Source organism: Vulpes lagopus, chromosome 2 (genome assembly GCF_018345385.1).
Source record: "Vulpes lagopus strain Blue_001 chromosome 2, ASM1834538v1, whole genome shotgun sequence".
Classification (NCBI taxonomy): Eukaryota; Metazoa; Chordata; class Mammalia; order Carnivora; family Canidae; genus Vulpes; species Vulpes lagopus.
The window spans coordinates 44,410,300-44,435,308 of NC_054825.1; the positions used below are offsets into that span (position 1 = coordinate 44,410,300).

Sequence of the window (25,009 nt, forward strand, 5' to 3'; positions counted from 1 at the left end):
GGGGTGGGGAGAGAGCCTAAGAAGGGAGAGTGGCAGGGAGAAGGAGAGGGAGAAGCAGGCTCCTCGCTGAGCAGGGGGCCAGCTGTGGGGCTCCATTCCAGGACCCTGGGATCATGACCTGAGCCGAAGGTGGACACTCAACCGACTGAGCCACCCAGGTGCCCCCAAGTTCCCTCTTCTTTAGTCACTGTCTCTCCTTTCTATCCCTCCATACCACCTTTCTCTACTGTGAAGCATCCACTGGACAGTTTGCTGAAAATAAGTGACAAGTGATGTGGGAAGCGTCCCTCGGAGAGGGGAGGCCCAGACTCTGGCGTTCGGCTCCAGGAACCCTGGCCTGCTATTCCTGCCTCCAATCCTGCCCCGTTGGTGCTCCAGCTCTGTGTGTGCCCAGGAGATGACCATGAGCAGAGCCCTGCGGTGAGCTGTGTAGTGAAGGAAAAGGAACCCCTCACAGCTGGACGGGGTGCGTCCTCGAGCAGAGCTGCGCTGGAGAAGCCAGACCCTGGACTGTGAAATTAGGAGGAGGCCGGGGATATGCCTTCCTCCCAGGGACAAGCTCTCTCCCTCCTGTGTGGTAGAGGAAGGGTCAGGACCACATTCACAGGGGGAACCCCGGGAACTGCCTGGCCAAACCCGTGCTGGGGGCAGGAAGGGGAAACCCAGCACAAGATGGGGCCACGTGCTGCACCGGAACCCCCAGCCGGGGCTCTCCTTGGTCTCAAGCACTCTGATGTAGGATGTGGGCTCCCCTATCATTTGCTATAATGGACTGATTTCTTTTGTCCCCTCTTCCTTCCTGGATTTCTTTTTCTCAACATCTTTACAGAAAGGAAGGAGAGCGGTCTCTCTGGATCAGAGCAGAGTGTGTATCTGGGGGAAGGGGAGAGAACAGACGATCTCCTGGGCCTCTAGGAAAGCATACAATCTCCGCGGAGTGCTCTATACCAGTATTTTTCAAACTGTAGTCTGTGACCCACTGGCGGATCATGGAAGCAATCCAGTAGGTCAGGACTAGCATTTTTAAACGTTATGCACAATAGTACAGAACAGAAAGCATTAGAGCACATCCCATGTAACAAGTGTAATTTACTGTGCAAAACTATCATTTAAGTCACAGTTAGGCATGTCCATGTGTATATACTATGCTGTATTATGTGACTAGATATAAAATATATTTCTCAGGGGGTAGTGGTCAAAAATTGAAACCACCTCACACCCGTAAGGATGGCTATTATATTACGGAAAAAAGTGAGGATGAAGATGTAAAGAAAACAGAGCCCCTGCGCACTGTTGGTGGGAATGCAGGACGGTGTAGCCCACCATGGAAAATTGCAGAGTGACTCCTCAAAACATAAAAAAAATAGAATGACCGGGATCCTTGGGTGGCTCAGTGGTTTGGTGCCTGCCTTCAGCCCAGGGAGTGATCTTGGAGTCCCAGGATTGAGTCCCACGTCAGGCTCCCTGCATAAAGCCTGCTTCTCCCTCTGCCTGTGTCTCTGCCTCTCTCTCTCTCTCTGTATCTCTCATGAATAAATAAAATCTTTTTTTATTTTTTTATTTTTTTAATGAATAAATAAAATCTTAAAAAAAAACCAGAATGACCATATGATCCAGCAATTCTGCAGCTGGGGTTATTTTACATTATGTTGTATTTTATCACCATGGAAGTTTTTTAAAAGAAGTTGAAAAGGTCCTTTTTTAAAAGAAGTTGAAAAGGTCCTTTTGCGTCTGGATCTACGACTCACTGGTAGGTGAAGACCCCCTTTCCACGTGAGCTATGAACGCCCCACAGGTGGGCCTGCCTTCTTCTCTCTGCCTCTGCCCCACCCATGACACCCTGACTCTCCTGTTAACGAAGCAGGGGACACACAGGAGGGCTCACTAAAGACAAAAAAAAAATCATGATGACTGATTTCCAGTCGCTTTATAGCTTTAAAATGTTTTATTTTTTTCATTGAAGTATTATAATGTCATTACAAAAAGAGCCTAGAGGGATCCCTGGGTGGCTCAGCGGTTTAGTGCCTGCCTTTGGCCAAGGGTGTGACCCCGGGGTCCTGGGATCAAGTCCCCCATCAGGCTCCCTGCATGCTTCTCCCTCTGCCTGTGTCTCTGCTTCTCTCTCTCTCTCTGTGTCTATCATGAATAAATAAATAAAATCTTTAAAAAAAAAAAAAGAGCCGAGAAGTCAAAGGAAAACGCCTCTAAGCTGGGCAGTCCCAGTCAAGCCTACCGCTGCGTCTTCTCATCGCCTCTCACACCCATGCCATGAAAGTAAAGCAACGCTTTCAAGAGGGATCAAGTGTTGGTACCAAAAGCCCAGCTCCTGCTTCCTAAGGCCGGGCACGGGCCCAAGAGTGGCCTTTCTCCTCGCCTCGCTGACTTTCTCCTGGGACAGCCAGACCGTGCCTGCCACCTCGCCAGGGCTGCTCCACGGGTCCCTGGGGCTCCCGGTGTGTGAAATCTGTTCCCCTCCCCCAAATCCACTGGCCTCCCTGCCCCCTCCTCCAGCCTGCTACCAAAGTAAAGCAAGAGGCTTTGCAAAAAAGAGCATTCTTTTTTTTAATTAAAAAAAATTTTAAACTAAAAAAATTGTTATTATTATTATTATTTTGCATTCTTCTGATGTTCCAAGTTCAAACTGCTTAGTAGTGGATAGGATAGTGAGAGGTCACATAAGACCCAGCAAAATGCTGTTCATTAATTAACCAGGGACTGGGACCTGGAAGACAGCCGGGCTCTGTGGACCCGGGACACTTTGCACAATTATTCATAGGATTTTTTTTTTTTTTAAATAGGATTTCTGTGGGGACTTATTCATTCTAGCACTGTAATACCAACAACCCAATATGCACTGGCAGGGAACTGGCTAAATATAGTACGTCACATCCATTCCATAGGCCACTATTCAGATGTCAGAAGGCATCAGGAAGCTCCCTACCTATGGACAGTGTAAGAGTTCCAGAGAATTCCAGAATACTTCCTTGGGTGAAAAAGCTTGGCCACAGTACTATGAATATATGGTATTATGCTACCTTTGTACCAAAAAGGAACGGAAAAACCAACTACCTGTAATCGTATTTGCTTGTAGTTAGATAAAGAAATTCTGGAAGGATATGTAAGAAATTAATAAAGACAGGTATATGGGCATGAGAAGTAGAAAGACAGAGACAAGGTGGGAGTGAGACATTATGTATCATTTTCTTTCTTTTTTCAAATCCAGGTAAGGTACGTGCAGGACTTGGGCAGCAAGGTGCCCTACGTAGGGTATTATGTGAAAATATAGGATATGCACAATTACAATCTTAGGTAGTATAAGAAATCATTATGATGCTGGCTAATGGAAGGCTCAAATGAGGAATGGAGTAGGGAGGGATGCTAGGTGAGTGTCCTCCCTACCTCAAAACAGTGCTTCTCAACTTAGCTATAAATTATCATCACCTGGGGGCCAGGAAAAACATTTTTAGGTACAACTTATATACAGTGAAATGCAGAAATTGTGAGTGTACAAAAGTTTAAAAAATTGGAGTACAGTTGACATATTTATCACTTTCTGTGTTTTTACTTCTGACAATGTGACTGTATTACTGATCTAAAAAATACAATAAAATGTCCTCTTTTACTTTTCAAGCTAAACATATGGGGATGCAGTACCCAAGGCAATTAGGAGTTGGCTTCTAGTCCTACCTATAGCTCGCCGTGTCATGTAGCCCTGAGTTAAGTCACCCTCTCCCTGGGCCTTACCTTCATCCTGTACAACAGAGGGGGTTAGACTCCATGCTCTCTCCTAGCTCTAAAATTCTCAGAGGCTAAATCCTGCCTCCTCCAGGAAGTCTCTCCAGATTGCCTCTGTCTATAGCAAATCTCTCTCTCCCAAAGGCCATGCATGGCAAAGCTAGGAAGGCTCACCTGACTGCTACCACCAGACCTGCTTTCCATGTATCAGTCTGGCGTGCACATCCTTGACAGGGAGGTGCACGCACACCTGGATGAGCAGGATGTGGAGGAGACCAGATGCCTGGTCCAAGAAGGAACTCAGGAAACTTAGCCCGAAGGAGAGGAATCATGCCTGCAATCATCCAAGAGAGCAAGCCAAGGGGTGCCCCTGCATTTTCACCCAGGCAATCTAAGAGCAATCCAGAGACGGGAGTGGCTGCCTCAAGAATGAGTGAGCTTCAAGTTCCTGGAGGTGTGTGTGTATGGACAGCCACAGGTCAAGGGTGCTGCAGAGGGAATGCCAACATAGGGGGGTTATGGACACCTCCAAATCCTGAGAAACTATGGTTCCTGCATACATGCTGCTCCTGAAATCACACCAATGAAACCCAAGCTGCTGGGCCTGAGGTCGGACTCCTGGCCCTATTCTTGCTCCAAGAGCCAAGTGTAGGGGGAGAGGAAGGGAAGGCCCCTATGTCGATTCCAGGAAAAGGCTCATGTATCTGGGGTGGGGTACAGGATAAGGGAGAGGTCCTCTACCACAACTATCAGGGCCACCCACCAGCGACCGCCTTCTTCACCTCCTGTCCACCCCTTCCCGAACCCATCAAGTGCCACTCTGGCACTCAGCAGCCAGACCAGCCTCCACCCAGCCTCCAGCTAGCCTCCACCCAGCCTCCAGCTAGCCTCCACCCAGCCTCCAGCTAGCCTCCACCCAGCCTCCAGCTAGCCTCCACCCAGCCTCCAGCTAGCCTCCACCCAGCCTCCAGCTAGCCTCCACCCAGCCTCCAGCTAGCCTCCACCCAGCCTCCACCCAGCCTCCAGCTAGCCTCCACCCAGCCTCCAGCTAGCCTCCACCCAGCCTCCAGCTAGCCTCCACCCAGCCTCCAGCTAGCCTCCACCCAGCCTCCAGCTAGCCTCCACCCAGCCTCCAGCTAGCCTCCACCCAGCCTCCAGCTAGCCTCCACCCAGCCTCCAGCTAGCCTCCACCCAGCCTCCAGCTAGCCTCCACCCAGCCTCCAGCTAGCCTCCACCCAGCCTCCAGCTAGCCTCCACCCAGCCTCCAGCTAGCCTCCACCCAGCCTCCAGCTAGCCTCCACCCAGCCTCCAGCTAGCCTCCACCCAGCCTCCAGCTAGCCTCCACCCAAAAGGGAGGGGGGAAGCAGAAGAGAACAAGCCCCAGGCGCACCTGTCCATTTCTTGGCCGCCACCAAGGCAAAGTGTGAACAATCCTAAGGCTGTTATTGCTCGCTGACTTCTCTGCATACAGTGAGAGCGTCACGGTACTCTTATGACCCACTGCTCCTTTCCCCTGCCACTGCCCAGTTACGATACCAAAGACAAGCTGCTTAAACTCTGTGGGGGTCATTTCCTGTATATGGAGCAACATTTGCTGCCTCGTGGAGGAGGCACGAGTCCATGACCACTCTAGGATTATGCTTTTATGGGCCCACGTCCACCAGCCCCGAGGGCAGGAGAGAGGGAGCTGAGGGAGCCCCCACGGCTGGCGCTTGCTCAGATGCCTTCAGATTCTGTTGCCCCCCACCCCTCTCCCAGTAAGGGCGTCCTCACACCAGTTATCTATCTAGAGCTCAGATTTCAGCCTAGAGATTTTTGTCTAAGGGCTTTTAAGGGTTCCTCGCCCTGGGGGCCCTGTTGGGCATCTCTTCCCCCAGTGTCTTCTGAAAGCCCCCCACCCCCTCCCCGACATCCCCAGCTCATAGAGTCGCCACAACTCCTGGATTTGGACTGCAGAGCCAAGCACTACCTCATCCCCAGCTATGTAATGTGTCCCATCTGTGTCCTGGTTGGACTGGACAACTCTTGAGCTCAGGAACCGGCCTGCTGTCTACTTCCCAAGTGCCCAATACCAGGCAGGGCCCACGAAGGTGGGCAGTTGGTCCAGATGACAGGCCATGGGGGAGGCAAAGCATCTCCTCCACTGAGCCACAGCATGGTTTTGGGTAAACATCCAACCACTCAACAACCAACCAACCATCCAAATTTTTTTTGGTAAAAATCCATCCAAGGGGACAGCCCGGGTGGCTCAGCGATTTAGCACCAGCTTTGGCCCAGGGCATGATCCTGGAGACCCAGGATCGAGTCCCATGTTGGGCTCCCTGCATGGAGCCTGCTTTGCCCTCTGACTGTGTCTCTGCCTCTCTCTCTCTGTGTCTCCTCTCATGAATAAATAAATAAAATATATCTTTTAAATAAAATATTTTTAAAAAAAAAATCCATCCAAGGGAGCGAGTTCTCTCCGCTCCCTTCTGCTCTAACTTCACCGCTGACTGCTCTGTTGCTAGATACCAGGCTTAAGAGGAACTTCCTGGAGTGGTTCTCTCTCCGGGGCTGAACTGATACTGCGTCTGGTTCTCAGCTTTGTATTTTAACTTCTCTGAGGATCGCCACATCACAGCTCATCCAAAAGGTCTTGCAAATTGGTAAAACGTGACCCCCTTGGGAGGCCGCAGACCCACCCCAGGCCTCCCCTCCTCCTTACCCTGTGCTCTAGAATCTACCATGCGAGCAAACCCGAGACTTCATGTGTCAAAAGCCAGCCTCCAGCTAGCCTCCACCCAGCCTCCAGCTAGCCTCCACCCAGCCTCCAGCTAGCCTCCACCCAGCCTCCAGCTAGCCTCCACCCAGCCTCCAGCTAGCCTCCACCCAGCCTCCAGCTAGCCTCCACCCAGCCTCCAGCTAGCCTCCACCCAGCCTCCAGCTAGCCTCCACCCAGCCTCCAGCTAGCCTCCACCCAGCCTCCAGCTAGCCTCCACCCAGCCTCCAGCTAGCCTCCACCCAGCCTCCAGCTAGCCTCCACCCAGCCTCCAGCTAGCCTCCACCCAGCCTCCAGCTAGCCTCCACCCAGCCTCCAGCTAGCCTCCACCCAGCCTCCAGCTAGCCTCCACCCAGCCTCCAGCTAGCCTCCACCCAGCCTCCAGCTAGCCTCCACCCAGCCTCCAGCTAGCCTCCACCCAGCCTCCAGCTAGCCTCCACCCAGCCTCCAGCTAGCCTCCACCCAGCCTCCAGCTAGCCTCCACCCAGCCTCCAGCTAGCCTCCTCCGTGTCGGCGCGCGCGCGGCCCAGCTGGCTGACGGCCGAGTGCATCTGCGCGTGCGCCGCCCCGAAGGCGCCGTCCTGCTCCTGCAGCACCCGGGCCATGGTGTCCAGCTCCTCCTGGCGCTGCTGGATCTCGGCGCTGATGTCGCACTTGAGCTCGCCGTGGCTGCTGTCCAGGAGCGCGCACGAGCAGCACAGCGGCTTGGAGCAGCCTCGGCAGTAGATGCTGCGGACACACGAGGCGGGCGCGGTTGAGGGCTCTCCTGCCCCCCCCTGCCCCCAGCTCTCCTAGGGAGACTCCCCTTCGAGGGTGACAAAACCTCGAATCGTGGCATGTTCCCCGGTTCCGTCTGTGGCCAGCGCGATGGTGTCCAAACCACCAATAAAGCATTAGCACATGGAAAGGTACTGAGGTTCCAACCGCTAGCCTCCCCCCAGCCTCCCCCTAGCCTCCCGCTAGCCTCCAGCTAGCCTCTCACTAGCCTCCACCCAGCCTCCCGCTAGCCTCCACCCAACCTCCACCCAGCCTCCAGCTAGCCTCCACCCAGCCTCCACCCAGCCTCCAGCTAGCCTCCACCCAGCCTCCAGCTAGCCTACACACACACAGGGGATCAGCTCCTCACACTCTTCTGAACTTCCTTTCCCTTCCTGCGAGGCAACCAGATGAGCGTCCGGGTGCCTCCTTCCAGCCCTCTGTCTGCTTTAAACCACTTTGCACAGATAGCCAGGCTATGCAGCTGCTCGCAGGATCTTAAGGAGCTGATGCGACGCATCCCGTGTAATCCTCACTAGAGTTTCAGAGGCGAGGAGAGCTACTGTTACCCTCACTTCACAGGTGAAGAAACAGAGGCCCTCAGAGGTTAAATAATTGCCCCAAGTATCTACAACAATTCTAGTAGGTTGCTACTTGGTTTACAAGAAAGATCATGCTACAAATGAGATCATGAGTCATGACTCTGTAACTTCCTCCTCTAATTTAACTTTTCCTTAGGACAACATTCCTGGAGGTCTGATAAGTATGGGTCTAACGTATTCTTTTTTAAAAGCTCCCTTAAAGGGGATCCCTGGGTGGCTCAGTGGTTCAGCGCCTGCCTTTGGCCCAGGGCATGATCCTGGAGTCCCGGGATCGAGTCCTGCGTCGGGCTCCCGGCATGGGGCCTGCTTCTCCCTCTGCCTGTGTCTATGCCTCTCTCTCTCATGGTCTATCGTGAATAAATAAATAAAATCTTTAAAAAATTAAAAAAAAAAAAAAAGCTCCCTTAAATTCCATGTGTACCACAACTGATCCAGTCAGTCTCCCATTATGGACAATCCAGTGATTTCCTATTTGTACTCCCCCCGGCCCCTTTATGCCAATATGGACAATGTTAGGCCGACTTTATGTGGCCTAACACGTCTTCTGTTCTATGAAATAGGTTACAAATGATAGGAGTGCTAAATCAAACCGTATGCATGCTTTTAGTTATTTAATGTATTTTAGCTAGCAGACACTTCTATGGCATTATTATAAACATTTGAGGAATATCAACCCTTTTAATCTTCCTAACAGTCCTACAGAGTAGGAATTATTATATCTTCATTGTTTTTTAAAAGATTTTATTTATTTACTCATGAGAGACACAGAGAGAGGCAGAGACACAGGCAGAGGGAGAAGCAGGCTCCATGCAGGGAGCCCGACACGGACCCGATCCAGGATCACACCCTTGGCTGAAGGCAGCGCTAAACCGTTGAACCACCTGGGCTGCCCTTATATCTTCATTTTAATGATGGGGAACCTGAACAAGAGGTACAATGACTTGTCCAAGGTGACACAATTAGTGAGTGATAGACTCCAGAGACAAACTGTAGTAGGCAGAAAATGTACTAATAATCCCCAGAACCTGTGTATGTTACCTTATATGATGGCAAGGACTTAGTACATGTGATTAAGTTAAGGATCCGGGATGGGAAGATTATCTTGGATTATCTGGGTGGATCCAGTATAATCACGAGGGTCCTTATAAGGAAAATAGAGGGGGAAGCAGGCAGGTGTGAGGAAGAAGATGTGATCATGGAAGCAGAGGTCTCATGATGCTATCCTGCTGGCTTTGAAGATGGACAGGGGTCATGAACCAAGGAATGCAGGCAGCCCCTAGAAGTTGGAAAAGGCAAGAAGACAGATTCTCCCCAAGAGCCTCCAGAAGGAACACGGCCCTACTGACACCTTGATTTTATCTCAGTGAAACCCATTTCAGGCTTCTGACCTCCAGAGGTACATGATAATAACAACTTTGTGATATTTCGCTATACCTTTCTCTTCCTCCCATCTTGGGGCCTGTGGAGGCTTTTTTTTTCTTTTTTTTAAAGATCTTATTTATTTATTCATGAGAGATACACAGAGAGAGGCAGAGACATAGGCAGAGGGAGAAGGAGGCTCCTCGCAGGGAGCCTGATGTGGGACTCGATCCCAGCACCGGACCATGCCCTGAGCCAAAGGCAAACGCTCAACTGCTGAGCCACCCAGCTGTCCCAGGGCCTGTGGATGCTTGCTGGGAACAGGACTCTTAGAATGACAAGTATGTCCACAGGGCTGTGGTCCTAGGCCATGTTTGCTGGCTATACGTGGGGTTTCCAGAACCAGAGGGAGCACACAGATCTTCTTAAAATTGAAGGTGTTTATGCGTGAGATGAAACTGAATTCCATCTAGGCAAGAGCTATGCTTACGTGAACAAAGCAAAGAACAACAGAGTGACTCCCGGTGGCAAAACAAACCAAACCAGAGTAGTCTGGGGAAAAGCAATTCATGCTTGTGGAAGCAGTGGCATGGTTCATGCCAAATTCCCAAGCAACCTTCCTGCTAAAGCCATTGGCCATAGAATTCATGTGATGCTGTACCCCTCAAGAATTTAAACTTACAAGTAAATACATAAAGGTGTAGAGAAGAAAATCAATTTGTAATGTTTTAAGCTCCTTAAATTTGCAGTAATTTGTTACAGCAGCCATAAGAAACTACCATAAAACCCCAGGCAGTCTGGCTCAAGTCCACGGTCTCAAACACTCCAATGCTGCCTCTTCCAACACTCCCAGGAAAATATTGTTAGTCATTTCCCCAGAAATATTGCTGTAATTTGTTCTCACTAGCAATGATAGCCCACCTGAGGCCAGGAGAAAGGATCTTAGCTGGAGCCACTTTGGCCTCCGTTACTGAGATCAGTTTGTCCTGGAACTACCAGCAGAGACCCTGCTGGCCAACCTGACTTCAAAATTGTGGCACCAGGCACGGGGCCTCAGCTTCGCCAGCTCTCAACCTCCCCATATCCCCCGAGAAGGCAAGGCCTTAGAGCTTGAACCTCTTGATCAAACACAGGAGACTTATTCCAGGCCAGCAGAGGTTTCCTGGAGAGCCCAGAGTATGAGGGAATCATGGGGGCTGGCACTGGGTCAAGGGCCTTCAGCTCCTTCCAGCCTCGGGAAATAAGATGTAAGTGACAGAGACCCAGCAGCAAGAGGCAGGGCCAGTGACTGATGTCAGTGGCAGCTGAAGCAGAGAAAAGAGCTGGACAAATGCAGATCTGACCTCGGCCCAGCGCCCTGGGCAAATACCTAACCTCCTTGCACCTCAGTATTCTTATCTGTAAAACAGGGATAATCCCCAACTCACATGGGAGTGGAGTAGAGGATCAAATGAGAGAAGTCCTACATAAATGTTCTCAACAAAGACTGTGATTATTGTAATTGACTGAAATATTCCTACTCAACCAATGATACGAGTAACGAGAAATGCTGAGCAATTATGAAGAGAACTAGTAACTCTGCAGAGGGCAGCTTGGCACCAGCCATCAAAATCACAAATGTTTTTATCCTCTGACCCAGCAATCTCTCTTACAGGTATCTGTTCTATAGCTCTATCTCTACATCTTCGAAACAACATCTGTACAATGTCACGCAGTATGTAAGAGCAAAAAATAGAAACAATGCTAGGCAATATGTTTTATAAATTCCAGCCTTACAGTGGAATCCTATGCAGCTTTAAGAAACCACAGAAACTCTTTATATGGAAAAATCTCCATGGCAAAATCAGGATGATAATAGAAACGATAGAAAGATTAAATGATTTTATATATATATATAAAAGGTTAGCGTAGTGACTAGCATACAATGATGTTCAATATTTGTACTATTATAATGTATATTTTATTTTATATTTTTTAAAAAAGATTTTATTTACTTATTTGAGAGAGAGTGAGCAAGAGAGAGAGGACAAGTAGGGGGTAGAGGGAGAGGGAGAAGCAGACTCCCCATTGAGCTGGAGCCTGATGCAGGGCTTGATCCTGGGACCATGGGATCATGACCTGAGCCAAGGCAGATGCTTCTCTGACTGAGCCATCCAGGCACCCCTATAATGTATTTTGTTTTTTTAAGATTTTATTTATTTGTTCATAGAGACAGAGAGAGAGAGAGGCAGAGACACAGGCAGAGGTAAAAGCAGGCTTCATGCAGAGAGCCTGACGTGGGACTCGATCCAGGGTCTCCAGGATCACGCCCTGGGCTGCAGGCAGCGCTAAACCACTGCGCCACCGGGGCTGCCCTATAATGTATATTTTAAATTTAAAAAATCAATAAGATGCTACCTATTGTGTAAGAATGAAGTAAGATGGAGTTAGGAATAGATGGGGCTAGACAGGGAAAGATAAGAGAAAGGCCCAGAGTCAGGCTCCCATAAATCCCAAGGACACTGAGAGGCCCCAAAGTCAGGCTCCTACCCGTCCCAAGGAAACAGAGATAAGGCAGCAAAACAGAAAAAATAAAAAATAAAATAAACCTGGCTCCCTAACTCCAAAATGTTAGGGAGTATCTTCCTTTGGTGGTTAGATGGACAGACCAGACCCCAAGACAGCTATATATCAATCACTCAAGACAGCACAAAGAAATCTCAAGGCTGTGGGCTCCCTGGTTAGGTTCTCAATAAAAGGCCAGCCAGAAAGCATTCAGCGGCAACCCTGTCAGGACCCCCCTCACTTCTGAGATCTTTCTCTGTATCTTGGCTTAATAACCTTCTATCACTTTACTCACTCTCTGTTTGTCCACGACATTCATTCTTCGACTCTGTGAGACAAGAACCTAGCTCTTCCATATCAAGACTATATTCAGGGGCCCCTGGGTGGCTCAGTGGCTGAGCATCTGCCTTTGGCTCAGGTCATGATCCTGGGGTCCTGGGATCGAATCCCGCAGTGGGCTCCCCGCAGAGAGCCTGCTTCTCCCTCTACCTATGTCTCTGCCTCTCTCTGTCTCTCATGAATAATTTTTTAAAAAAAGACTATACTCATATTTGGTTATATCTACAAAAAGACATTTTAGAAGGACACACAAGTTGATAAAAGTGGTTCTGGGTGGGGCAGGGCGGAGGTGGAATGAGACATTTCACTGTTAAGTCCTTTAAATGGTTTTTATATTTGGGGTGCCTGGCTGGCTCAGTCAGTTGAACGTGAGACTCTTGATCTCGGGGTTTTGAATTCAAGCCCCACACTGGGGGTAGAGCGTACATTTAAAAACAATTGTTCTCATGAAATCTTTTGACTGCTTTCATGTTTGAACCTTGTGAATGGATGCCTATTTTCTTTTCTTTTTTTTTTTTAATTTTTTAATTTATTTATGATAGTCACAGAGAGAGAGAGAGAGAGAGAGAGGCAGAGACACAGGCAGAGGGAGAAGCAGGCTCCATGTACCAGGAACCCGATGTGGGACTCAATCCCGGGTCTCCAGGATCGCACCCTGGGCCAAAGGCAGACGCCAAACCACTGCACCACCCAGGGATCCCGGATGCCTATTTTCTAAATGAAAGAAGAGAACACAAGTCAATGTGGGCAACCACATAGTGTGCAGAAATAGAGAACTAAAGCTTGCTGTCACTTTCCCTGCTTTGGACCCTGGGAAGGGCTGAGTCTGAACTCAGCCTCCCTTCCTTAGGAAGAATGTTCCAGAGCTACCTTGGTGGCTCAGCAGTTGAGCATCTGCCTCCGGCTCAGGGTGTGATCTGGGCCAGGGATCGAGTCCCACATCAGGCTCCCCACTGGGAGCCTGCTTCTCCCTGTACACCTAGGGTAGTCTGGCTGGCGGTAGAGCAAGACTTTCTGGGTTGACCCCAGTCTCTGCTAGGGCCTTACTCTGAAGCCCCATCTCCCCTAAATGGGTCCTCCTAGGGCAAGTGGCCACTGCCCCCCCCACTGGACAGAAGCAGACAATTGGCAGCAGGTTTCCGTGAGGTGGTTGGCCTGCATCAGACTCCCTGGGTCTGAAAGCTCCCAGCCTTCTGATAAGACCGAGGTGCAGACCATAAATTGGAGTGGCCCATCAACGGGCTGCACCCCGGGACCAGGATTTCCTTGGCCTAAGATTCCTTCACCCTCATTCAAGGGACCCTCACTGAGCAGCACCTGTGTGCTTGGCACTTTGCGGAAGGCAAGGTGAGGTGGGCACATGCCCACAAGGAGCTCCATGACAAAAACCAGAACTTAGACACAGACATAGATAATAGCTCTGAAGCAAAATGACAGTTATTTGCTCCTGGATTACTCAAAAGAATGAACTAAAACAGCATAGAATTAATAAGAAGTTGCTCCAGAAAGTGGCTGAAATATTCCAGAATTAAGAGTCGAAAATCACTTAATCTAGCCTAGCAATTCAGATGAAAAGAGATATGGAAAAAAATTTCGATGCTCTCATTCACAAACAGCAATTTGCAAATGCTTAAAAAAAAACCCAAACTGTAGACGTAATTATAGCAAAAAGTATACATATGGAAAAAAAGACAAAACTACTGAGAAAAATCTAAAAAACAGGAAGATGTACCCAGGTCCCAATGGAGGAGGCTAAATATTAATGATTATCAATTCTTCTCAAGTTAATATAAAGGGTTAAGGGAATTTTAATCAAATCACAGATGAGATTTTGAAACTGTACTGACTGATTCTACATTTCACAGGATGGAATAAACAGATCAAATAGTTAAGAAATTTTGGGGAAGCCAGTGTCAGGAACGGGAATTTTCTCTGCCAGATAACATAGGACAGAATGTCCATTAAGAGAGTACATGTGGGGCAGCCCCGGTGGCGCGGCGGTTTAGCACTGCCTGCAGCCCGGGGTGTGATCCTGGAGATCCGGGATCGAGTCCCACGTCGGGCTCCCTGCATGGAGCCTGCTTCTCCCTCTGCCTGTGTCTCTGCCTCTCTCTCGCTCTCTCTGAATAAATAAATAAATAAATCTTTAAAAAAAAAAAAAAAAAAAAGAGAGTACATGTGGGGGCACCTGGGTGGCTCAGTTGGTTAAGCGTCCGGCTGTTGGTTTTGGCTCAGGTCATGATCTCAGGGTCGTGGGATCGAGCCCCATGTCGGGCTCCGCACTGGGCGTGAAGTCTGCTTAATATTCTCGCCCTCTCCCTCTACCCCTTCCCCAAAGCACATGCTATCTGTCTGTCTCTCTCTCAAATAAATAAATAAATAAATAAATAAATAAATAAATAAATATTTTAAAAAAAGAAGAGTATGTGTGGAGCTAGTCTCAGAGTAATGAGAAAGATGAGCAGAACAGACTAGGTAGTCCTGAAATAGGCCCTGGCATCTATAATAATGTGATATTTTATGGAATACAGAAAGCATCCCACACTAAAGGACATTAAACAATTCCATTCAGCAACTGGAATCGAGAAAACTGGCTACCCAGGGGCAAAAAGTAAGTTAGAGCTTGCTTCATATATCACACTTCAACACATTTATGATGGGTCACGGAATTAAAGATGAACCCTAACGATATGCTAGTTGACTGTTTACTTATGATGGTAAAGACCTTATAACCTCTGAAGAAATGGAAGAAATCATACAATCGACGGATGCGACTACCTAAAAATTCAAAACTACATATTTTCTGGAAAGGCATTCACAACTGTCTATCATGAGAAAAGCAAGTTACGGAATGCCACACACTGTTCATTTTCGTTTAGATGATTATAGAGATCCCAAGAGGGAAAGAAAACAGTCTATATTGATGGGAGTTAGTCACTTCTTTCTCTTTCTCCCTCCCTCCCCCTTTTCATCTATTTAGATCTTCCAAAAATTTCCATAATCACTTCAAAGTGAAGGAGTTTGGGCTTTAAATAGAAGGCAATGGAGACCTCAAAAAACATTCCATCTGGGAATTACAAAGCTCTTCCTCTTCTTCCCTGAGATGGGTTGTTTCGCTTATCCATTTATGACTGTTCAGTGAACTGACTACGTTGTTAATATTTTTTTCATTTTTTATTTTTTTAAAGATTTTTAAAGATTTATTTATTAATGAGAGACAGAGAGACAGAGAGAGAGGCAGAGACACAGGCAGAGGGAGAAGCAGGCTCCATGCAGGGAGCCCGACGTGGGACTCGATACCAGGTCTCCAGGATCAGGCCCTGGGCTGAAGGTGGCGCTACACGCTGAGCCACCCCGGCTGCCCTTTTTTTCATTTTTTAAACGATTTTTAAATTTATTTTTTTTTAATTTTTTTTTTATTATTTATTTATGATAGTCACAGAGAGAGAGAGAGAGGCAGAGACACAGGCAGAGGGAGAAGCAGGCTCCATGCACCGGGAGCCCGACGTGGGATTCGATCCCGGGTCTCCAGGATCGCGCCCTGGGCCAAAGGCAGGCGCCAAACCGCTGCGCCACCCAGGGATCCCTTAAATTTATTTATTGATGAGAGAGAGGCAGAGGCAGAGGCATAGGCAGAGGGAGAAGCAGGCTCCCTGTGGGGAGCTCAATGTGGGACTCGATCCCAGGACTCTAGGATCACGCCCTGAGCCAAAGGCCGACACTCAACCACTGAGCCATCCAGGTGCCCATGTTGTTAATATTTTAATAAAAGCCTCACGTTGGTGGCAGCAGAGGCGACTAGTGACCCCGTGTGAACAAAGCTGCTCTCAGGGATCCATGTGCATCATCTTCCTTAAGTTCGATCCTCGTCCTGTTTCCAAAAATGCATACAGGCTCGTCCTGGGGCCAACAGGGATGAATTTTACCACAGACCGTCCAGGTTAGCTGACTTCCGGGGGACAAGAAGGTCCTCAGTGGGCCTCACATGGAGGAAGGCAAGGAAGGGGGCACGTGGCTGGGCCTCAGCACGTGGACCCTCTGGCCGCGCTCACCGACCACCTGCAGCCAAGCAAGAGCGGGGCGCCCGGGCCGAGGCGAGCTGGCGGCCCACCTTCGGACCACAGACGCGGCCAGCCTGTCCTCCTCGGAGAGGGCACCCGCAGGGGGCCACCTGCACAGCGGCTTTAACCTCCCCGCCGGCCTGAGCAGACAAGGCAGCTGTCCTCGGCTACTACGGAAACGGGGGGGGGGGGGTGGGGGGGGAGCCCCAGCCGGTGGTCCTGGCACCAGGGGCCTGTGCAGCAAGCAGGGCACTGCGGGAGATGCCGGGGGAGCCAGCATCTCTGGGAGCAGCTCTTTCTGGGACATCCCCATTGCCTGCTCCCGAACATGCTCGAGGACGGCGAGGTCTGAGTGGGCAGATCTGCTGGGGCCAGCAGAGCACCCTCGTCCTTCTCTAGCCCTGGGACACTGAGGCAGGCAGCTGTGCTGCCCTGGGGGGCTCAACGTGACTGGGCCCCCCCCACTCGGCCAGCAGGGACCCGATGGACACACTATTCTTCGCTCCTCCTCTCCTAACTGCTCCCCTCCTGGACCAGTACACTTGGAAACTGAAAAATAAATAAAATAAAATAAAATAAAGTAAAATAAAATAAAATAAATAAAATAAAAGCCTCAACAGGTCTCCTGGGTTCTCGGTGTCCCCATCCGAAAGCTGCCTATGTCTACATTGCTCTGCCAGAGGCTACGTGACAGCAGGAAGGGTAGAGGACAGCTTTGGGCCTGAATCTGGGCCCTTTTCATTTCTAGCTACAAGGACTTGAGCAGGGATCCCTGGGTGGCACAGCAGTTTAGCACCTGCCTTTGGCCCAGGGCGCGATCCTAAAGACCAGGGATCGAGTCCCACGTCGGGTTCCCTGCATGGAGCCTGCTTCTCCCTCTGCCTGGGTCTCTGCCTCGCTCTCTCTCTCTCTCTCTCTCTCTGTCTATCATGAATAAATAAATAAAATCTTAAAAAAAAAAAAAAAGGACTTGAGCAAATGACTTTCTTAGAGTCTTTACTTCCCTGTCTATAAAATGGGGATAAATAACGATGCCTCTCATAGACTCTTGCAAGGACAAATGGGGGCTGGTCTATGTGAAGTCAGCTGCACAGAGCCAGCTCCACAGTGGACATTCTGGAGCCATGTAAGAAGGGGAGGCATTAGCTACACATGTACATATGGCTGGGAGAGCCCTCCTTTGGGTGGGCAAAGCCCTCAACCTCAAACAGTAGGAAACATCACATTGAGCATGGTCTCCAGGCTGCCCTCCTTCCTACTGCAGCCAGGCCACATCTCCTGCTGGGACCAGGGCGGCATACCTACCACTTCTGCTGTTCTAGGGAACAGGGTAGCTTGGAAATGCAGGAAGCAAAAATCCTATATAAGTGGGACCTGCGCAGGAGAGCTGGCCCCAAAGCAGGACTCTGGGGCAGGGCCCGGCTTGCCTGAATGGCAACTGCAAAACTCTCTCCTCTAGCACCTTCACCTCCACAAGAATAGTAGGGAGCTTTCACTTTGGTGGAGCAGAAGAAGGAGCAGCCTCCCTTGGAAACTCAAATTATTAGCTATAGGGCAAGTAAAAGGGATCCGTCAGTCATTTCCACAGGAGTATGAATGCATTTAATCAGGACTGGTTTCCTGAAATCTGCGGGGGGGACAGAGTTGAGGAGAGATTTCTGAAGCCAGGAGTGGACCTGGGTAAGTACAGAGCCTGGGACACTGAGAGTAAAAGCACTATTCCTTTTGACCTCCCCTCTTCCACCCATTCTTTGGTTGAGAAGGTGGTGACAAAGGTGGGGGAACCCGAGGGCTCAGGGAGGAAGATACTAGAAAAGAAGCAGCAAGGAAAGGTGAGAGGAGAAAGCCTTGTCTGTCTCACATGGCCATCTTATGCCGACCCCACAGAATGACAAAGAGGAAGTTTGTGCTTTCCCTCCCCACTCTTTTCTCTACAGTCCCTGCTCCCAAGTCAGAGGACCATACCCCTGGTGGACAGTGTTCTCTCGGCCACACCACTGCCCTATATATGGCAGTTAATGGCACTACCATTGAAAGGCCAGGCAAGCCAGAGACCAAGGGGAATGCCAGATACACCCCCCACCACAACTTCAACAACTTATCATTAATTCTTGTTGATTCCTTTCATTTACTCAAAAAAGATTTATTAAGTACCTACTATGTGCAGGTGTGGTGCTAGGATGTAAAAGTGCTCAAGGTGGAATCCTGGTTCTTATATTTGTCTCATCAGTTCCCATTGCAATAACCTTTGTTCTTGCCTCAGTAATGACTTATCTCCTTTGGTGCTGTCCCCTAAGACCTCCCTGCCTCTGGTCTCTCCAATCAACCCTTCCCAGTGGCCACCAACATGATATTTCTAAAATGCAATGACCATCATACGCTGAGATGACTACAACGATGCCCCTCAGAAATACAGTTGAAACAGTATCAACTGCAAGACAATTTTTAAATCATCACATAAGTCATATGTTAATAAGAGATTCAATTTTTGGAACAATGATAGATAACTTAGGGGAATTCACTGAGTTTTATAAAAATGCACTACAGTTATACAGTATTGAATACCAGTGAACATTGATAAAACAGGAACTTAGGTGCCAGGAAATGTTGCAAGACACCAGGACAAGGTTTATCACATAGGTAAGTATAGTGATTGTCAAATTATTTAAGTCTAAGCTAGGGACACCTGGGTGGCTCAGCAGTTGAACATCTGCCCTCCGCTCAGAATGAAATCCCAAAGTTCCTGGATCGAGTCCCGTATCAGGCTCCCTGCATGGAGCCTGCTTCTCCCTCTGCCTGTGTCTCTGCCTCTCTCTCTCTCTGTCTCTCATGAATAAATAAGTAAAATATTAAAAAAAAAAAAGTCTAATCTAATTTGGGGTGCCTGTGGGGCTCTGTCGGTTGGGCATCTAATCTTGGTTTTGGCTCAGGCCATGGTCTCAGGGTAGCAAGATCAAGCCCTGCCATTGGGCTCCACACTCAGCAGGGAGTCTTCTTCTCTCTCCCTCCCTCTCCATGTGCACATGCTCTCTCCTGCTCTCTCTCTCTCTCTCTAAAATAAATAAATACATCTTTAAATCAATCTAATTTCAGTAAAGGAGATGGCAAAAGAGACAGAAATAGCTAAAACAATCAATTAAAGCCATGAATGAGAAAACATTATTTGATGATTAGGTTAACGATAACTTAACACTGTATTAGTTAAGTGACATATGGTATAAAGAGGCAGCTCTTCTACTTAGCCATACTAATCTTGAAACACGTCTCCAAATTTCAGCTTTGGCAGAACAAATCCAAACTGTAAAAGATGCCAAAGTAGAAATTTGTTACAAAATTCAACAGCTAAGGTTAATCATTAAATGTTAATAGAATCTCGTAAAGTAGAAAACTGGCAGTAACTCCTTATATGTGACAAACAATTCTGATAATCTCAAGTACGTTTATCACAATGTGTATAAAATGATTTTATGTAACTCTGAATGTATACTGTGGTTCTGAACTTCATTCAATGGTCATCAAATCAGTTTCCCCCAAGTGAAATAATACTATTAAGATTATGAGTTGGAAAAACCTGGAAACAAAAAATTAAAGCTTGTAATACTAACAGTGATAGAGGAAAATGAGAAGGAAAAGAAAGGGGGGAAGCCTGGGTGGCTCAGCGGTTTAGCGCCACCTTTGGCCCAGGTTGTGATCCTGGGGACCTGGGATGGAGTTCCACGTTGAGCTCCATGCATGGAGCCTGCTTCTTCCTCTGCCTGTGTCTCTGCCTCTCTCTCTCTCTTTCTCTTTGTCTTTCATGAATAAATAAAATCTTAAAAAAAATCTTTAAAAAAAAAGAAAAGGAAGAGGGAAAAAGAGGAAGAAGAAAAAAGTTTCACTGAAATAATGTAAATAATAAGTAATAAGAATTTTTATTTTTATTATTTTATTTTCTAAGATTTTATTTATTAATTTATTTGACATAGAGGGAGAGAGAGAATGCATGAACAAGGGGAGGAGCATAGGGGGAGTGAGAAAGAATCCCAAGTAGATTCCATGCTGATTCAGAGTGCTAAATGGGGCTCAATCTCACCAACCTGAGGTCATAACCTAAACTGAAACAGAGTCAAATGTATAACAAACTGAGCCACCCAGGTACTCTGAAATAAAAGGAATTTTTAGATTGAAGAAACCTGCCAGGTTCTAGAATAATCTGATACAAAATGCTCAACATGAAGACACTTTGGTTAAATTAATAAACTTCAAGAATGAAAATGTCTTTAAGTCTCAAGACAGAAAAAGCAAATACATTTGGTCTCAGGACTCTCCTCATGAACATTTGATGCTGAAAGACAATGTATCAAAGTCTATAGAATTCTACAGGCAACAGTATGACCCAGGTATATTATACCCAGCTAAGATATCATTCAACAGCAACTGATAGACATTTTCAATGCCAAGAGATCCTGGGAATTGAGACAACTTATTGACAACATCCATCCAATTAAGAAGTGGATCAAAATAAAGAATTTGCAAGAAGGAATGCTAGAGTACAAGGCCCAGGGTCATGCAGGAGAGCCATCTTAACATAGAACCAAGATAGGTAGATGGGAATGGGCCATGGTGCTCTTTTCCAGCAGACCCTATCACGATTGTCTAAAAATGGAACTGTTTCATTTAAAGCAAACTACAATGACTCTAACCTCTTAATGTATTAGCAATTTTTTTTTGCTTACTCTTAGATATCTTAGGAAACTTTTTTTAAAAAAATATATTTATTTTTTTAAAAGAATATATTTATTTTTTAAAATAATATATTCATTTATTTATGAGAAACACTGACAAAGAGGCAGAGATGTAGGCAGAGGGAGAGGCAGACTTTCTGCGCAGAGCCCGATATGGAACTTGATCCCGGGACCCCAGGATCACAACCCGAGCCAAAGGCAGACACTCAACCACTGAGCCACCCAGGTGCCCTATTTTAGGAAACATTTTAAGATGAAGAAATATTTCTTTGAAGTTTAGTAAGTCCAATCTTACTTCAGTATCTTTTTCTTCTGTTAAAGTCAAGGAAAATTAAATTTATTATTGTTTAAATAGCATGCTTCTTTTTAATAATCCACTTCTGAGGGGGGAAACACTCTGAGTTCTGAACAAGCAACTTGCAGAATCCCTTTTTTGCAATTCAGCCTGGTTGTTAATTGAGGACTGTCTGAATGTAGAGGCCAGCAGTGCCACGAGAGGCTTTGCAGTCGGGAAACCCTGCACCCATTTGGGCCTTGGCTCAGACAAGATCTTCTATTTGGGTTAGCTCCCATTAATGCACTGGCCTCTTGCCTCACTTATACAATGGGAACAATCCTCTGCTCCTCATCTTTCAAGAAGGTGTGAGAATTAAGGCGACAACCCAAGAAAAAGAGCTCAAAGAAGGAAAATACTGTTATATTAATAAGGGGGATCCTCCTACCAGAAGAGCCCATTCTCTGCCTATATAGGAAGAGGGAAAGCTTCCTGATGGAAAGGGACTGCCCAGGTTCCAAGGGGTTGGGGAGCTTCACTTGAGGCTGGCTTCGAACCTGTCCCCTGCACAGACAGGTATCTGATCCAATCAAAACACACTCAAACTAGGCTTAGAATTTGGGAAGAGATTCTTACTCTCTCCCACTGGATTTGAGGATGACGGGGTCTAATAAGGGCCTCTGGAGCTGCTGTAATCATCTGGCAAGTGACAGGGAGAAATCCTTCTGTGAATAGAGCTTGGAGGAAAGCCACATCACAAGAAATACGGGGAAAATAGGTCCTGGTGACACAATTTGAATATCTAATCAAGTAGGGTCAGAAGCCAGCCACAATCCTATTCACTCCTCCCATAGGCCATTCATTCATTTTTGCTTATGCCTCTAACTAAACATTTGTTACTAATTCACACATTTGTTTCAGTTGTAACTTATACAGACAAGATTCTTTGAGGCATAGCTCCCATGTCCCTTCATCCACATATTCAACCAAATCTACCTTCCAGCTCTACCCCCCCACCCCCCACCCCACCTGCCACCATGAAAAGAAAAGCAGTTGCTCTTGGCTATGAAAACAAGTCCCTTGGGTGAGTTCATAGGGAAAAAAAATGGGTAATTTGACTGTGCCCGAACTCCTGGGAGCAGCAGCCTTCACCCTACCCCGTTCGTGCGGTGCTCCTGGGCCAGCTTTCAATCCCAGTACAATCATTCAATCCCCAGGAAGGTGCAACTTACACAGCTATGGTGCAAACTCTCAGGAGGCACTTGCTTGGTTCAGGAGGTCAGGGGGGCTCCCCAGAGTTGGCACCTAAGGTATCTGGCCTTCCTCCTCCAAGCCTTGACCCTACAAGGGCCCTGACACTCTGAGTCTTTTCCATATCCTTCTCAGCTAGATGCCCTTCGCTTCCTTGCCACCAGCTCTGCCACTGCATGCTGCCCACCTCTGCCCTGAATCTTTCCCCTGGGCTGTCCAGCCTGCTTCTCCTTGACCCGTTGTGAATCATCCCAACTTCAAGTCTCAGGAACCCTCTCCCCAATTTATGATCTCATCACACCTTTCAAACTGGATTAATAGGTCTTTTGTTTTTTCCACTCAACTAATCCAAACACTTTCTGTCTATAAGCTTTGATGGCCCTGGATTAATTCCCCCACCCCATCTGGCCATGCTTTGGGATCTGAGACCCAGATGTGGGTGCTCTCCTAGACCTATATTACTCTTGGGTGGAAGACATTCCCCATCCCTCCCAAATACACACAATGGAGAGGCTGGCAGCCACCTGGACCTCCCTCCAGGTTAGGCAGGCCCTGGAAGTGTGAGATTTGGGCATTTTCCCCAGCCTTCCATCTCCACATTCTTGCAGGCCTCGCCCCCACCTGGACCATGGCCTCAGTCTCCTAATGGGGCTCCTTTTTCCCTGGTGCTGATTCTTTGTTTCAGTCTTTGCTAGATACACGTAAACCCAACACTATGGTGGTCAATCTCTTCAAATTCTTTGTGGAATGGGGTGAAATGCAAAGAAGCATGCAGCCAAAGAAACAAACACTCACCTCCCATCTCCCAAACGTACCGCTTTACAGAACCACAGCGCAGAGAGAGAATCTAATCCTCCCACCCTTTGCCTTAACACCCATCAGTGGCTTTGAACAGAGCCCCCGCTAGGGTCCCCTTCAGAGTACATTCTATAGGCCATTTCTCTGGTAAAACAAGAGTAAACTGAGTGAAAAAGGAGCAAGCTGAGAACATTCTATGTTCCAGAAATGATACGCTAGAGTCCTATCACCAGGCTCCCTCATGTCTGTCTCCAGCTCCCCCTTCCAGCGCCTGCCTTCAGGCATACCCTTTACTTTGCAATTCCTGAAATGCAACAGACTCACTAGTGCCTCTGCCTTTGTACCTGTTGCCCGGCCCACTCCACCCTGCCCCCACACCATTTCTCCTTTCTTACACATCAGGCTAAACGTGACACCCTCTTGGAGGCTACCTTCCCCAGCCAATGTCTTTTCTAAGATGACTCACTTTGTGCCTGTGCTCCTCTCCTTTTTGCCCTTAACAACGGACTGAGCACACACTCAGCCCTGTGCCGAGCAGGGATACTAACTAGCAAGGGAAAGTGTAAGGTAGAGGACAGTGCGAAATTATTCAAGCTCAGGGTGAGCAGGTTTCCTGTTGGCCTTACAGCCTTGGTGGTTAGTTGCAGATCTGGTTTTTCTACTACACTATGACCTCACAGAGCGCCACGACTATATCTGTCTGTATTTACACTCTAGTCCCCTAGCAGATGGCCTAACACATAGGAGGAAGTAGGCTGAAAAAAATGTACTCCATGGAGGTGGCAATATCAGCCCCAAAGGCAGACACTGCCAGGCTGAGTTCTAAGTTCAAAGCCACCTCTGGTGCTGCTCCCCAACCTGGGTCCGAAATCAACTCAGCATCAATGAATGGAGTGGTCTCTCATGAATAAATAAATAAATAAAATCTTAAAAGAAAAGAAAAGAAAGAAAAGAAAAAGAAAAGAAAAGAAAAGAAAAGAAAAGAAAGAAAAGAAAAGAAAAGAAAAGAAAAGAAAAGAAAAGAAAAGAAAAGAAAAGAAAGGGGGGACTGGGGATCCCTGGGTGGCTCAGCGGTTTGGCGCCTGCCTTTGGTCCAGGGTGATCCTGGAGTCCCAGGATCGAGTCCCACATCGGGCTTCATGCATGGAGCCTGCTTCTCCCTCTGCCTGTGTCTCTGCCTCTCTCTCTCTCTCAGTCTGTGTGTTTCTCATAAATAAATAAATAAAATATTTAAAAAAAAAAAAAAGAAAGGGGGGGCAGCCCGGGTGGCTTAGCGGTTCAGTGCCACCTTCAGCCCAGGGCGTGATCCTGGAGACCTGGGATCGAGTTCCGCATTGGGCTCCCCGCAGGGAGCCTGCTTCTCCCTCTGCCTGTGTCTCTGCCTCTCTCTCTCTCTATGTCTCTCATGAATAAATAAATAAAATCTTAAAAAATATATATGTATATATATCTATATTTATATATATACATATATATAACTTGAAAGAAAGAAAGGCCTCCATATTCTGCTGGATCCCTGGTTGGCTCAGCGGTTTAGCACCTTCAGCCTGGGGCATGATCCTGGAGACCTGGGATGGAGTCCCACGTCAGGCTCCCTGCATGGAGCCTGCTTCTCCCTCTGCCTGTGTCTCGGCCTCTCTCTCGGCCTCTCTCTCTCTCTCTCTCTCTCTCTCTCTCTGTCTTTCATGAATACACATAAATACAAATACAAATAAATAAATCTTTAAAAAAAAAGAAAGAAAGAAGAAAGGGGAGAGCATTACAGGTATAAAGGAGATTTTTAAATTATGAAAGAACTCAGGACAAAC

The 25,009-nt window shown here is 47.8% G+C and overlaps 1 protein-coding gene and 1 pseudogene across 1 annotated transcript in view; one reads left to right on the forward strand and one right to left on the reverse strand.

The window, feature by feature from the left end:
- Positions 1-25,009, reverse strand: part of PML (PML nuclear body scaffold) — a 46,592-nt gene that overhangs the window by 14,649 nt on the left and 6,934 nt on the right. The window contains exon 3 of the mRNA XM_041731322.1: positions 6,978-7,222. Within this exon, the coding sequence (XP_041587256.1) occupies positions 6,978-7,222 (245 nt within the window). The remainder of the gene's footprint in view (positions 1-6,977; positions 7,223-25,009) is intronic.
- LOC121484117 lies at positions 9,554-10,348 on the forward strand (annotated as a pseudogene).